We start from the raw sequence: 17027 nt of genomic DNA on the forward strand, positions 1-17027 counted from the left end.
AATGTAGTGTACTTTTCAGATTATAAACTTATGATAATGAGAGAAAAAGTTGTGGCATTATCGTAAAAGGAGACGTTTCATATAAAAAGGAGAAAGAGAATGAAGAAGAACCATTATTTTCTTGATTTTTAAAATCGTAATTTATTAATTAACAGTATTTTACTTGTTGCAAGATCACTGTAGTAATGTAGTGTACTTTTCAGATTATAAACTTATGATAATGAGAGAAAAAGTTAACTCCAAATATCGAGTAGTTTAAATTTGATAAAAATTATACATAAATTACCTTTCAATTTTATTTTCATAGATGTAATACACTGCGGAAAAGAGGCTAAAATGTGACTGATCAGAAGAATAAATGTTGTATGTATGTATGTATGTATTTTATTTTGTCCTAATGATCATACAGGATGATGTTGGACACGTCAAATTAATACTAAAAACAGTTCTAAAACTAATATACATTTACAAAATAATGCTAATATATATAACATGGTGTATTATACTGACAAATGATTGAGCACTACCACTAAAATTGTCAAATCTTCGCACAATAAATCTAGAATGAATAATTATCTATGAAACCTTTATCATCTACTATTAATAAATATATAATAATAATAATAATAATAATAATAATAATAATTTATTTATTTAATCTGGCAGAGCTAAGGCCAGTAGGCCTTCTCTTCCGCCCAGCCAGACTCTAATTCTAATTAAATACATTTGCTTACATAGTTATTACATTAATATCTACGTACAGCTTAACATTTAATAACTGTAAATACTAACATACAAGATATTCTTGTACTGAATGTTTCAATAATAAACTCAGGTTTGGTTTCTGTAACATCTAGAGTCAGCGTTTTAAAGACAGAGAGAGAAAGAGAGGGAAAAAAAGTGTTATATATATTTTCCAATTTTTATAAAGTTCATATGAAGTCCCCTTAAAATGGTGATCCATGATGGTACAAAGACAATACCCTCGACTTCTCCACTGCTATATTCCCTCTCATTGTAATAGCAGAATTTTATCATATTAAAAGCATGTGGTGGTATAGCTCAGTGGTACAGCATTCGACTACTGATCCAAAGGTCCCTGGTTCAAACCCAGGTGAACTCTTAATTTTTTATATTTACATTTATTTCTTAATTGTTTAATATAGTTATTAAAATAGTTGTTGAAACAATTTAATTATGTCTTGTTATGTTGCATATCATCATCATCATCATCATCATCATCATCATCAAAATTATCTCCATTCTTCATAAATGTACAGTCTTAGAAAAGTTTTGCTGCACAGATACCTTAGAAGTCCCAGAACAAAACAAAACTAATTTTACCTCAACTAGTCGTTCTCTTGTGAACCAGGTAGCTCATCCTCTGATCATGCACACTGCCTTCTTTCTGGGACTTATAAAGTATCTGTGCGACAAAACTTTTTCCTAAGACTGTACATATGTCCCAATTGAAAAATGAGCTTATAGTCCATGGCTTCTTCACTGCATACTTCAAAGTGTGTGTCCAATGGCTAGATGTTTGACAGTGAAGTCATTAGTCTTCTTGCACTCCAATGCTTTTGCACCAAGGTATCTTCTTCCTCTACAGTTGCATATCTTTTAAGATGTTCCATATTCATTTCTTTATTGGTGTTGCATGCAATACAGCAAGGTGTATGTTGTTGTGTTGTTATCTAATGCCGGGCTTTGGCAACGAAGCCATTAGCGTTCTTGCTCTCCAATATTCTCTGTGGTGGATCCATCAGGTAGAACTTCACAAATTTGTAGATGATCTTCAGTCATTTCTTTGTCGCATAGAGGGCAATTTGGATATTAATTAGCATAAGTGTAACCTTTTTTTAAGTGGGCACCAATATTTTGTTTGTATGGTGGTTACATCACCCACTCACGTAAACCCCCAGTATGACTGGAGGGCCACACCTGTCGTTGGTTAATGGGTCCATCGGATCTGGCTGGGAGGAGTTTTAGAGTCCACCGACCTTTCTCACAAGCACCACTTGTGGAACATTTCTATGCCGTGGCAGGCCAGCGTAAGAGATGAAATAGCATTTCCTCTAATCCTGATGGTGTGGTTATGCCGCCATTACTCGGTCCCCAGAGCCTCATTTGTAAAAGCAGCTTGCACCACGAGCAGGTTGAGGTTGGGTTTTGGATAGGAGAGGTCATGGAATGCACTTCACTAACCCTTGCAGCCTACAGCAAGGTGTATTGAATGCTTCTATTCTGTGTACATAAAGAGATATGGCCTGTCACCAATCTAAATAGAGCAATAACAGATTTTCGTGGTGCTTATGGAATTTCTTCAGCATTTCTTAATATTATTTCCTATGATTTGCCTTTAATTTTTATCCTGTATTCCTTTTTCCTGGATTAAATGAAATTTGTTGTGGACGATTTGTTTTATAGAATGCCTGGCTTCATTTCTGTATTATTGTTGTACCTCTTTTTGCCAGGGCATCTATACTGTTTTCGCTGTAAGAAAAATCCTAATGTAAACATAAGCACGTTGCTGTCATACTCGTAATTGGCTTCCAGTCGAAACACTCACATGACGCAGGAAAATATAGTTCGTATTTGGAAACCATAATCTTGTATTATTTGAAATTAAAAAAATGAATTCTAGTTGCTAAATATGATGAAACATATAACTTCACTCACATGTAAAACGCTATGTAAAAGAAAAGCTACATTTTTATTTTGTTATGTATTATGAACGCGGATGAATACTAACAGTAATACCGAGGTAGTCTGTTCTTGTAACAAGCTGGCGTCACTTGAGCTCCTAGTTGTTCACGTGGCACGTGGTAATGAAGTATGGCGTCTGCATCCTTGGTGTGTGTGATTATTAAACATAAGAGTGGAAACCCTCTCAAAAGCGGAGAAAAACAAATAGTCTTTCTATATAATAAGTGAGTTGAATCCAACGTTACCTATTCAGAGCAAGCCAATCAGACCGCATGTTCCAGCTGTAAGGGATAACTGATGCTGTTATGGATTGTCTCGCCATAAATCCTGCCGACGATAATTCTGACGACTCTGATTTGGAAGGAATAACTCCTTTGTCTGGCAGCGATTGACCTTAAGTTTAAAATAATTAATTATAAAGTAAGTTTTCTAAGCAAACGAATGCATAGTAGTGAGGTTAGGTCTACATGATGAGTAACGGGAAATGTTTAACATGAAACAGAATGTACAACAGTGGGCGGGAACATGTACTCAGAATCTATGGCACCAAACAGCGGCCAATGAAGACTCACTTCAGTCACGTGCTATTGTTTACATTAGGATTTTTCTTACAGCGAAAAGATTATACTATTTCATTCCCACTTATATTACAATGTGAGGGGGATTCATTGTATACTAATAATCTTTTTAAAATTATCAAATGATCTATAATTTTTCTAGATTCCTCAATTTTGACACTTTTTGAAGCTGGTAAACCAGCTATTGCTTGGATGATGGCACGTGAATCTGACAGAATTACAACTTTCTGAAATTTATTTAGTCTGTAGAGCTATGTAGATAGTTGTTACTTCTCCATCAAAATTTGTTGAATATGGACCAACATTATGGTAAATTCAAAAAAAGAAGTTGTGTAACTCCAGCTCCAGCTCCTTCAAAGTTTTGGATACTGTTCTGCTAAACTTTTAGCAAAATTTTAAACGCCATTCTGTCAAAATAGACTTCGTCACTAACACTGTAACACTTAAGGTAAATTACTATTGTTCATACAACTACATATATAGACTAATTACTTGTAATTCTCTAGAAGATATCATGCTTGCCTCTGGGTTTGATTCCACCTGACAGTGTTGGCTGAGAAATTTCTAAGTGTGACATATAGGCAGTGCCACCAATTTTAACATTTGTCCTTCACGTTGGAACCCAGTATGCAAGCCCTACTAGACATGTTATCTCATTCCACTCCTCCCTAGTTTTGAGAAAACAGAGCAGTTGTATGGTTTTATTTTATATGTTTTCCAACATGAATTTTGTGAAGAACAGTTTCATATCCAGAATAACTACTGAACACTTGCGAGACTGTTTAACCTATGCTGGAACTTCGTACATTCCAGACTTTTGAAAGATTTCACAAAGCAAAACATGCCACTTCTTTCATTGATGAGGTTGGATGGGTGAATTTTATATTTTTTAATGTTGTTGTTGTTTTCTAATGCCAGGAATTTGACAAGTCATTTGACCTCTTGCACTCCAATATTTTTCAAAGATATTGTCATGGTCAGCCACTGAAGCACAGATTTTGAGGTGTGCATATTGTCACTGAATTTAAAATGTCATTTATTTAAACGTGTGTGTATGTATGTGTGCGCATGCATTACAGTGATTAAAAAAAATAAATGCTTGTATGGAAAGTAGATTGTTAATTCATGCTAATATACAATCAATCAATCTTCTTAATGTATCCAGCTGTTTGCTGACAACATAAAGCCCACTATAGTCCACTGTAGTCTATTCAGTTGTTGTTTTTCACGAGAAATGAGGGGTACTTTGATCGGTGTTCATTATAGATGCCTGTTGCTAGTAGCCAGAGTTGGGGTGTAGTCAATATATACTGCAGGGCTGTGTCTTCTGCAACTAGTACTGATAATTTTAATTTACTTCTTTTGTGGTTTATGGATGGACAGTATAGAAGAATGTGTTCCAGATCTTCATCATGATTATTACACCACAAACAAGTAGGATTATCAGAAATGTGAAATCGGTGTAGGTACAACTGAGTGACAATGTGACCTGTTCTGGCTCTTGTTAAAAATGTTTGAACATGTCTGGGCAAGTTTTTGTACATTTCCAGGTCATTTATTTCTTTTGTACAGAATGCTAATATACACCATAGTTACTTTTTTCTTTAATTGTTCTATATCTATATTTCTATACAATTACATAAAGTAATCAATCACAAAAAAGTAAGGACTGCACCTGATTTACTTAATCAAATGTTTGGACCCCAAAGTCCCCTTTTTTATTGCGATATTACCATCAATCCGGATCCTAAGAAAAAATAATTGAAGATCTCTGCCCTAAATGAATAGAGGCAAATTTCTATACTTAATCTGTTCTTAACTTTTAGTACCAGATTAAGTAGTGTATTTATCTCGCCTTCAGAAGGTACGAAATGACTCCATAATAGAGAAACTTAACATCCAAGAAAATGTGGTTGATCGTTTGGAATGTCGGAAGCTTCGATGGCTTGGGCATGTCCAATGGATGCAAGAAATATGATGGCGCAAAATGATATTAAATTGGTCTCCTCCAGGAAGAAGAAAGAAAGGATGCTCTCAGTTTACATGGGGAAGAGGAATTGTGAGGGCATGCAAGTCAGAGGACTTGAAGATGGTTCCTGGAATGATAAAGATAGAAGGAAAAAGGGAATCGAAGGCAACCACTCAACATGGAATGCAGTTTAAAAAAAAAAGAGAGAGAGAGAGAGAGAAATGAATTAGTACATACATCATTTGAATATGGGTATCAATGAAGTGGAGATCAATAAAATTGAGGAGAGTCAATGATTTAATTGCCAAGTGTTAGCCATTAGACATTAACCAACCAAGCTACTTGCTTCTTGTTGATAAACAGTACATAATGTAATAATAATATTTGTACACACAATATATTCTATAATACAAAACAAAGCAATGTTGCACAGCCACTGATCAGCGAAATTATTAACATTACATAGTTCGGATGTTCATGCAAACTCAAATTGAAATTTAGTAAAATAATCAAAACTTTGCTGTAGCATACAGGAATTACAGTAGGTCACATAAATGCTTACAATGTAGTCTCTTCCACGACACATCAGTTCTGCAGGAACACCATTAATGCTGCTAGTACTGTCCTTTGGATAGAGGACATCGCTCCTTACTACCCAATTGCCCTGCACCAACACTGCAACCTGCTGCACTGTGCGCAAGAGACCTGGTATGTCTCCACTCTGCTCCAGAATGCTTACTAAGTGGGAGAACCGAAGTATTTTGGCTGAAACAACAACAATTAATAATTAGATTTCAGTAAAACTTATATTTTAATTTTCAGAGTTGTCACATGTCTTTAATAAAAGAAGAACATGTAGAAAATGACACATTATTTAGTCACAAATGTGACATAAAAGCCTTCAAAATAAAGCTAGAAGAGAAACACACTTTATTTAAGTTTTACAAAACAATTGCTCTTATTTATTGTATCTCCAATATCTAGAACCACATTTTCTCCAAAAGGATATTAATTATTTTTACTTGGTTATTTAACGACGCTGTATTAACTGCGAGGTTATTTAGTGTCGATGGAATTGGTGATAGTGAGATGAGGCCGAGGATTCGTCATAGATTACCTGACATTTGCATTACAGTTGGGGAAAATGTCGGAAGAACTCAACCAGGTAATCAGCCGAAGTGGGAATCAAAGCAAGCAAGTGCCTTAGCCGACTGAGCTATGCCGGTGTGATATTAAATTTGTAGATTGAGACATTGTCGTTATTGTTATTATTTATTTATTACGCTAAACTGGAGAATTCCCACGGTATCTTTGAACCGTGCCGTTACGTTTAGCACCAAATTTAAGTAAATACACAATCTCGCCAACATAACAACACGACGTTGGTGTGTGGCGTCGTTGGAGGGAGAAATTTGTTTTTTTTTTTCTTTCTCTGCCTCCTTTGTTCTGAACATTACTGAGAGATAGCACCACTGTTAGCTACAAGGTATATTTGCGCAAATATATTGAAGTAGATTACGTGACTTAGATGAGAGTCTCGAGACAAAACAGTTTTGCTATATTTCTTTTTTTATTAAATGTTAAGCACAGGAACGCCATTTCGTAATTTTATTTAAGAAACAAGCCAAACAAATTATCTTTGCATCAAAAACAGATGCTCCCTGGACCAAATTATCGTATTTTATAATTGTTTGAATGCAACAGAAGCCAGAAGTCTTGCACTTGACTAATGCAGTGAATTATTTAAGAATATAGTCGCGAATTTTACTACCACCATTTCGATTGTGTTTTGTTTGGCACCGCTCGGTACGGCCTGGTGACTAGTGGCCAGCGAGTAACGTCGACTATCGATATTGCTCTACCGTGGGTATTATCCAGTTGTTCCATTTATTATTATTATTATTATTATTATTATTATTATTACACATATTGATAAACTGAACTAAAGCTTGTGGAAGTAACTTAATTTCGAAAGAAACTTATAATTAGCAATAAATATAATTGTAACTATCATAGAAAAATATTGAAGTTCCAGCAATTCCTAAATGAAAGTAACTTAATTATGTAAACTCGCGAACTGAGAAAAAGTAGATTAAGTTTTTTTGCAAAATTTTTCATTTCCATCTTCCAATAAACATCAGACAGAAGATTTAGTTTATAGTCACTTTTTGGAGAAAAGACAGAAACAGATTCATACTGAACTTCTGTGGAAATGAAAAAAAAATACCGTAAATTTCTGCAGGTAAGACGACTTTCAGATAAGATGAGGTATAAATCTCGAGCACAATATTTTGGTTTTAACTCATATCTGTCCTATAACCAGTGAGGGAAGTGAGACAGTATGGAATACCGTCACTGGTTTCTATGGCCAGAAAACATACTGTTAGTGAAAAATGACATAGGTCACTGACAAAATGTGATCGTAAAAATTTGTTTATACATTTCTTCACAGCAAAGAGTACTCTCTGTTTAGAAGGCTGGGTCTGTAGCTTGTGGTGGTCATTGTTGCCAATTTAGTGAGGCACTTTGAAGCTGTAACATTATTTTGAAATGATAATTTAATTTTCCCACATTGTAAAATGATCTAGTAAATAGCTGAAGTAAATTGAAATTATTTTATTAAGAAATGTGTTGCGTAAGCTTCAAAGATTCACGTTACTGACTGCACGAAACAATGTATTGTATACATCATTTATGTCTATGTTGTAAGGGAGGGGTATGCCTTTTTTTAAATTGAGATATGCCAGAGGAAAATCTTGGGGTAGCATACCGCATCTGGTTTTTTCCCACTTTCGTCACTGCCTATAACATGATCTCCAAACTATTAAATGTCGTGGGAAAAAATGAAAGTGGAAACAGTGATAAAATCCTTCAAAAAGTGCGGAATTTTACCTTTTTATTGTTTCAGAAATTATTTTTATTATCTGAGCTTAAAGTAACACTTCTACATAACAATATTTTTCAACAAAGAGTTAGTCTGAAAGTATGATTTTGCATTCCTCCTTCAAGAATAAAAAATCTAGGACTTCAAAGTCACATGTCATAGTTTTCATTCAAACTTACCTTCTCTAAAGAGGATTTTAACTTGATCTACAATGGGAAGTTGCTTGAGACTATTAAGTGAAATGACAGCTGATGCTTCTGAAGGTTTTGATTCTTCACTTTCTTCCTCCTTAGGAATCAAGTATTTCATGTATTCCTTTACTCCTAAACTCAATTCATTCACACGCTCTTCAGGTTTGGTACAGTACAGTTTTCCTCTTTCTAACTGTAACAAAAATGAAATTTTGCTGAATTTTTTCGTCTTATGTTATATATATTTGAATTTTTATTGGTGTACAAAAATAATGATGTTTCTGAAACATAAAAGTTTTCAATGGTCAAGAAATTATAAAGTTTACTGTTAGATCTACAGTTCACCTCTTCAAATCTGGCTCAAGTTAATGCATTTTTAAGAGCAATAAAAAGTCAACATATTTTTTTTTTCAGAAAAGAAATAAAGTCAATAAATCTTGTTGTAATCAATCTATCTTCTTCTTCTTTTTTTTTTTTTTTTAGTAGGTTATTTTACGACACTTTATCAACATCTTAGGTTATTTAGAATCTGAATGAGATGAAGGTGATACTGCCGGTGAAATGAGTCCGGGGTCTAGCACCGAAAGTCTATCTTCTTAATGTAGCCAGCTGTTTACTGACAACATAAAGTCCACTGTAGTCTATTCAGTTGTTTTTCACGAGAAAAGAGGGGTATTTTGATCGATGTTCATTATTTATAGATGCCTGTTATTAGTAGCCAGATTTTTTTTTTTTTTTTTTTTTTTTTTTTTTTTTTTTTAACCTTGGGGATTTAGTGAAGTGAATTTTAATGGCAGGCAGAGTAACTATCTCATGCCCCCAAGTTTTAGATTGCTACCAGTGCACTTCATTAGAACCAGGTGGTGTAGTCAATATATACTGCAGGGCTGTGTCTTCTGCAACTGGTACTGATGATTTTAATCTTTTAATCTTTTGTGGTTTATGGATGGATAGTATAGAAGAATGTGTTCCAGATTTTCATCATTATTGTTACACCACAATTTAATGTAATTACAAGGATTCCATCTCCAAACGAGAATGTTCCCGTCAAAATTTAAATTGAACCATTATTTATTTTTTTAAACAAAGGGATAGTTTCTGCCAAGATTCCAAAGATCCCATACAGTCATGTATTACCACAATCCTGGATTCCAGGAATTTCCTTGGACCCAGTTAAATGCAATCAATCTTCTTAATGTATCCAGCTGTTTGCTGACAACATAAAGTCCACTATAGTCCACTGTAGTCTATTCAGTTATTTTTCACGAGAAATGAGTGGTATTTTGATCGGTGTTCATTATAGATGCCTGTTGCTAGTAGCCAGAGGTGGGGTGTAGTCGATATATACTGCAAGGCTGTGTCTTCTGCAGCTGGTACTGATGATTTTAATTTACTTCTTTTGTGATTTACGGATGGACAGTATAGAAGAATGTGTTCCAGATCTTCATCATGATTATTACACCACAGACAAGTAGGATTATCAGAAATGTGAAATCGGTGTAGGTACAATTGAGTGACAATGTGACCTGTTCTGGCTCTTGTTAAAAATGTTTGAACATGTCTGGGCAAGTTTTTGTACATTTCCAGATCATTTGGTTCCTTTTGTACAGACTTCAAAATTTTTCCTTTGTCAGAAGAGAGCCAATTGTTGATCCATAGGTTTGTAAAATGAGACTTTACTGAAGCAAAAGCATTGCATAGAGATATCACTTGAAGAGGTCTTGGTTGCAAATATGTTGCCTGTTTTGCAATATTATCGACTTTCTCGTTTCCAAGTATACCACAATGACTAGGTATCCATTGAAATGTTATTTCCTTTTGGAGTTCGTTTAGTTTACTTAGTTGTTTCTGAATTGGAATAATTCTATGTGCATATAGGTTTGGTACATATTTAATTATATTAAATATAGCCCCCTTGGAGTCGGTAAGTATGCAAATAGATTTTTCAGAAATTTGAGTAACACACTGAAGAGCAGCATCAATAGCTAGCAATTCAGTGTCAAGACTGGAGGAGGATGAACATGATATGAAATAACTTTCTTGATATTTTGGAATATAATACCCTGCTCCTGATGTCCCATTATTAGGATTTAGAGATCCATCTGTATAAATTTCAAGGAGATCCTTATATGTACTGCAGAGTAGTTCCATGGAATCTAACTTAAGAATGTATGGAGAATGATTTCCTGGAATTTGTATGTTATGTTCTGGAATCACGCATTTCCATGAAGGAATTTCGTTCACAACTGAAATTTTAGCATGAATGTGTCTGTGATATAGATTGGTATTTCTTCTTTTTTTATTTTATAGATATTACACAGGATATCACCTGACAGTTTGAAGAATATCTGAGATCTGGATGAGGCTTGCAATTTTAAATGTATTTTTAGATCCTTTTGTAATATATAGTGTCTGAGTGGTTGAATATTACATTCAATTTCTAGGGCAACAGTTGACGTGGTTTTTGGTACTCCTAGGCATAATCTTAAGGCTGAGTTTTGAAGAACAGAAATTCCAGTTAAATGCAATGATCAAAATCTTCGAAACCTTTCTTTACTTCTATTTATTTATTTGTATTGTCATCAATATTTATGCCAGTTATGGTGTACCACCACATTTCTGTATAAGAGTTTCACCATAACTTTCTATTGCGTTTACCTACAATTAGTATGCAATCCCGACAGCCTGTTTAACTAATAACTCTTCTACTCCCGTCATTAACTTAACTCCAAACAGTACATTTCTCCTTACTGATCTTAAATATCTATCATGTGTTAGTTCCACGCTTACGTTCCTTCCTGCATTCCATTCTTATTAACATAAATTTATATATAATTATGCTTTTTCTACATCCCATCTTACTCGTCCTACTTTACAGTATATTCTATTGATCATTATTACTCTTTCAAAATATCATTCTCTAAATGTTGTTGTTTTCTAATGCCAGGCGTTTGACAATAAAGTCATTTGACCTCTTGCACTCCAATATTTTTCAAAGATATTATCATGGCCAGCCACTGAAGCACAGATTTTGAGGTGTTTCCGAATCCATTTCTTGGTTTGAGTTGCACAATGGGCAGTTAGGGGACTGATATATTCCAATTCTATGCAGGTGTTTGGCCAAACAATCATGGCTTGTTGCCAATCTAAATGCAGCTACAGACGATTTTCGTGGTAAATCGGGAATTAACTGTGGATTTTGATGCAGAGAGTTCCATTTTTTCCCTTGAGATTATGTTATCAAATTTTGCTTGTTGAAGTCTAAGTATGTAGATTTAATAAATCTCTTCACAGAGTAATACGTAGATTTAGTAACAGGTCTGTAAGTAGCAGTGCTGCCCTTCTTTGCTAAAGCATCCGCATTCTCATTTCCCAGGATTCCACAATGGGATGGTATCCATTGGAATACAATTCTTTTATTGAGTGATATTAATTGAGAGAGCATTTTAGTTATTTCTGCTGTTTGAGATGAAGGTGTGTGTGTGTAGAGACTATTGATAGAATAGCTGCTTTGGAGTCTGACAATATAATCCCCTGGTAGAGGGGAAGAGAAGGCCTGATGGCCTTATCTCTACCAGGTTAAATAAATAAATAAATAAATAAAATATAACTGCATTCTTAAATTTATTATGTGGCATAGAAGATTCCTGAGACTTTCACTTATTGCAATGATTTCTCCATCAAAACTTGTTGTTCCATATCCAAGAGATCTATAAAGTGAGATGAGACAGCACGTAACACCTGCACCGGCACCTTGTTCTCTGGAGATCAAGGATCCGTCGGTGTATAAATGAAGCCAGTTTTGTGGAGGGTACCTAATATTAATTGTCTCTAAAGACAATTGTTTCAGTATTTCAGTGTTTACTTCTGATTTCAGTATTTCTTCTGTTAAATTTAGATATATTCTATATTTAATAGAGTTAAAGGGTTTGGTTTAATTTGTAAGTTTTCTTTTAAATTCGGGATATTGATTTTCTGTTTTAATTCTTGAACAATGGATATGAAACTTTTTCGAGTTTTCTTAAATGTTAACTGCCTATTCTATTTAAAATCACTATAATAACATTTCCTATTTAACACTTAACACTTCACATGGTTTTACTTTTTTTTAATTCTCAACACTTCACGCAGTTTTACTCTTCTTCCTAATACACATCATTATAATAATCTTGCTAAATTTTGACATGACTTTCAAGTTCACTTTAGTTATCATCCATTTCTTAACCTCAAACAACATTCATTGTAACTACTCTCACTAATATCATCTTTCAGAACTTCCCTACATCATTTTCTTAGATTTACTTTTTTACCATAAACTTCTACCAATATCTCAGTATATTAATTAATTAATTAATTAATTAGACAATGTTTTAAATTTCCCAACATCTATTTCAATTCTATAACTTCCTAACTGACCTCTATATCCAAGCTCTTCTAAACACACTTTCATAATACTAAACACGATTTACCAACATTACATCACTAAGCTACTATATTATAATTTATTTCTGACATTTTATTATTTCATTCCGCTCGTGCACAGACTTCTTTTTTGGCTCTTAATTCTACCCATCGGCAATAAAATACTGCCCTGTGGTGACGAAAGCATAATCTTTTTCTTTACTTCTTACTAGTTATGATGAAGGTTCAATCTACATTTTTCTTTCACTTTTTTTTTTTTATAATTTACAGAAATGATAGTGAAAATGCACTGCAAATTATTTCTATGTATATTTTGAAACTTATGTAAGTTAAAAATTGTACGTACCTCAGCCTTTTCGGACTGGGCATTATAGAATTCTGTGTAATACCAGGGTTCCTCTGCACTTTTCTTGCTCAAATAGCCAAATGAACGTTCTCTTGCTCGCTTAATTCTTTCATTTTCTTGTCGCGCAAATTTCACAGTTACCTGCTGCACCTCTTCTTCTTCCTCTCCTGATGCATCAGCTTTAAACAAAACAAAAAACAATTATTCACGAACATGCTTCAAGGTAAGGAAAATAGTGGACAAATGTTTAAATTTTATGAAAATCTGTGAAGTTGAAAGTGTGAGACTGTTTCTTTAAAATAACGTTTTCTCGTCTGTTGTGATTTCCAACACTAACTACATGATTAAACAATTATTGTTCCGACAAAATTAAAAAAAATTGATTAGGTTTATTTGAATTTACACAAGTAAGGTCAAATTCAACAGTGTTCATAAATGATATATTAAGTATACAGAGAAATAATTTATTACAGTTGTATGAACACTTTTTAATTATTAACTGATTATATTAATTTTAATAATTAAAAAGTGTTCATACAACTGTAATAAATTATTTCTCTGTCTACTTGATTAGGTTTAGTTAAAGGCTCATTCACAATGAAAATTAAACATAAAGTAAACATTAACATAAGCACATAAACATATGCCACAAACTTAAGTAGCCAAGGCCCATTCACAATGAAAATTAAACATAATGTAAACATAACACGTGTGTGGAAACAAACATACCGAATCAACAAAACTACAGAATCTATTACATAAAAATGGAGAATTGCACAATGACTGACGATGTAGCTATTCAATTTATGTTTCTAATAACTACAATGGCATCAGTATATGGCTTTCAATACTTGAAATCAAAGAAACGGAGATGTAAAATAATCAACTTTTCGTCATATGATTCCATGTTGCGCGCCTAGCTATCATCACGGCCAATAGATCAAAATATTGCCTGTAGGCAAAGCCCATGAGATGTTAAACAAAAAGTGAAAACACGCTTTCAGCTTGTGTACTGTTTCCAAATCGCATAAACATAAGCATGAAAGTTTGGAGTTTGCAAACTTTCATGTTAACATCTTATAATTAAGATTAAGTTTATGCTTATGTAATTCATTGTGAATGCTTTCATTAAATAACATGGACACAAGGTTTTATGCTTACGTTATGTTCATGTTTAATTTTCATTGTGAATGGGCCTTAAGTTACGTTATGTTTAGTTACAGCAGTTACGTAGACCTTCGGCTCCCCCCTACTACCAATAATGCATAACTCTATGTCAATACGGTGGTTGCTGTCGTCTGCGATACAACGAACTTTTATGTTGATTTTCGAGTTCATTTTTTTTCCTGGTTATTATATGCTTATTTAAGTTGTGTTAACTCTCGCTAAGTGGTTTTATATTTTATTTTATCCGTCTTAGTATTTATTTTTATTATTGTAAATATTTTTGTTTTATTATTATTATTATTATTATTATTATTATTATTATTATTAATTTGTATTACTACCTTTGTATCATCATAGTCACGGTTATTCTATTATTATTATTATTATTATTATTATTATTATTATTATTATTATTGATGTTACTATTATTTCTATCATCAACATTATTATTGATCTCTCTAAAATTTATGTAGACTGCTGGACTGTACCCGAGCACGAGCATATGCCCATTTCGGGTATCTATTTCGTATGTATTCATTTAAAATGTAAATTGTGAATAAATTTGAATTTGAGATTTTATTTAGTGAAGAATTTCAATTGTATAGGTCTGTTTTAAGTAGTTCTGTTTCATGATCATCTCTATAATATTAGACCAACTGTGGATATTAATGATGGAGTGTATATAAACACAGTGTGACACAAATTACACAATTAATTTTTTTTAATTAGACTGAGTCTTTCAGATGTGGCATTAACTGTACAATTAAAGCTTTTGTATTTTGTTAAATCTTCTTCTTCTTCTTCATTAGCCCCTTATGCCGCTAAGTGTCGGGGCACCTCGATTTGTCTATTTCATCCACTCCTCTCGATCTTGGCTCATTCTCTTCATCTCCATCTTACTTTTCCATGCTTCATTCCAACTTTTTCTATTCTATCCTCCTGTGTGTTTCTCGACCGTCCTCTTCCTACTCTACTCTCCACCAGCATTTCCATCACTTGCTTAGCTTTCCTTCCTTGCCCATTCTATTCACATGTCCAAACCGCTTCAACTGATGCTCCTCTATCACCTCACAAATTGCCTTTTTTTTTTGTTTTACCTCCTCTCGTATTCTCTCATTGCGTAGTTTTTCCCATTATTCTTCTCAGATATTTCATTTCTATAGCTTGGAATTTACTGAGATTTTTATTCTGGGGTAGTAAGCTTTCTGTGCCATACAACATAATGGAGACAAGGATGGAGCTGTAAAGCTGCATTTTAGTTTTTATACTGATTTCTCTCTTACTATGTTTCTCATTTGATAGATAATATGCTGAGGCTGCCTTTTTTATCCGATTCATTACTTCCTGTTCTATTCTTCCATCACTGCTTAATATAGTGCCTAGATATTCAAATTCGTATGAATTTTTTACGAAAACATCTCAACACACAAACAAACAAATACAACCACACAGGCATATACAAACTCAAATGTAACACTTGCAACAACTTCTACATAGGACAGACAGGCAGATCGTTTCAAACACGTTACAAAGAACACATCACAGCCATAACAAAATTACAAAACACCCACAGAGACATGAACACAGACATGGAAATACTACACATCCAACCAAAAAGCCAGAAACTAAACACACTAGAACAATATGAAATATACAGACACACGAAAACACACCCCAACGAAATTCTCAACATACAACTCAACTTCAAAACACACACTCTTTGACTCTACACTATACCACACGAACGCACCCTCACAGGAAACAGAACAAGAGGCACCAAGACCAACAATGACCAGTTCCGAAGATGACCCATAAATAGGTCGAAACATGTAAACGAGGTACGTTGAAGTTTAACACAGGAAAGTCTTATCATACATATTCCGAAATAAAAGATTACCTTAGAAAGTTATAAAAGACTTTGATCTCTGTGCATGTAGATATACGGTGTAAAATATATAAATTTAAATAAATCACTTGAAGATATATGACAACAACATTGCTGTTAAGATTCCTCACCCTCTCCTTGTTCTTTTGCTTCTTCTTTAGCACGTTTGTCGGACTTATCTAAGTAAGAGAAGGAAGGACGCAGATGAACAATGCCTCGAAGTGGTGTAATATGAAGCTCATTGTCATGGTATACGGCCACAGCATAATTGTTTGTATCAGCTAACGCTCGTGTGGATTGTAGTAACTGCTTATCCATTATATCACTGTAAACATAAAGAAGAAGCATTTGAAATGTGAATATGGAAACGGATGGAGCATGTGAAATGGACAGAATAAGAAATGCCAAATGGCAGGTCTTTCACTGCAAACCTAGCATTCTCCATTCTTTCCTATTTTCTGCCTTTCTTTTTGTCTCCGCATATGATAAAATTCTCTAAAGACCAAGAGAGGTCATAAAGTCATAACTCACAATCATAACCAACACAATACTATCACAGTCTAGTATATAGTCGCGAAGCTCAATACGTAGTAAATATGCATCCCTAGATAGTTGCTAACCACTAGGATTGCTACTATCGTCTCATTACAGACAATGCGAAATAGCACCTGCACAGTCTATTGTTCCTAGTACCCTCATAAACTTAAGCTTCGTGACTGTATATACTAGACTGTGGTAGTATTACATTCTATAAAACACTTTACCAGTTACCTATTCGTATGTCAGAAAGACGTTCAATCTGTGCAATATTATTTTTCAAGTAATACAGGTTATTTGCCTTTAGACCTACTTGTTCACCTTACGTCTTTTTCAGGAGTA

At 33.9% G+C, this 17027-nt stretch overlaps 2 protein-coding genes across 2 annotated transcripts in view; one reads left to right on the top strand and one right to left on the bottom strand.

The window, feature by feature from the left end:
* The window catches only part of dor (vacuolar protein sorting-associated protein 18 dor), a 291090-nt gene that overhangs the window by 104389 nt on the left and 169674 nt on the right, over positions 1-17027 (top strand). The window lies entirely within an intron of this gene.
* Polr3E (RNA polymerase III subunit E) overlaps positions 1-17027 on the bottom strand; it is a 28217-nt gene that overhangs the window by 8776 nt on the left and 2414 nt on the right. Inside the window, exons 4-7 of the mRNA XM_069836081.1 lie at positions 16280-16473; positions 13097-13275; positions 8317-8521; positions 5816-6018 (exon numbers count right to left, since the gene is read on the bottom strand). Coding sequence (XP_069692182.1) covers positions 5816-6018; positions 8317-8521; positions 13097-13275; positions 16280-16473 — 781 coding nt within the window. The remainder of the gene's footprint in view (positions 1-5815; positions 6019-8316; positions 8522-13096; positions 13276-16279; positions 16474-17027) is intronic.

Source organism: Periplaneta americana, chromosome 9 (genome assembly GCF_040183065.1).
Source record: "Periplaneta americana isolate PAMFEO1 chromosome 9, P.americana_PAMFEO1_priV1, whole genome shotgun sequence".
Classification (NCBI taxonomy): Eukaryota; Metazoa; Arthropoda; class Insecta; order Blattodea; family Blattidae; genus Periplaneta; species Periplaneta americana.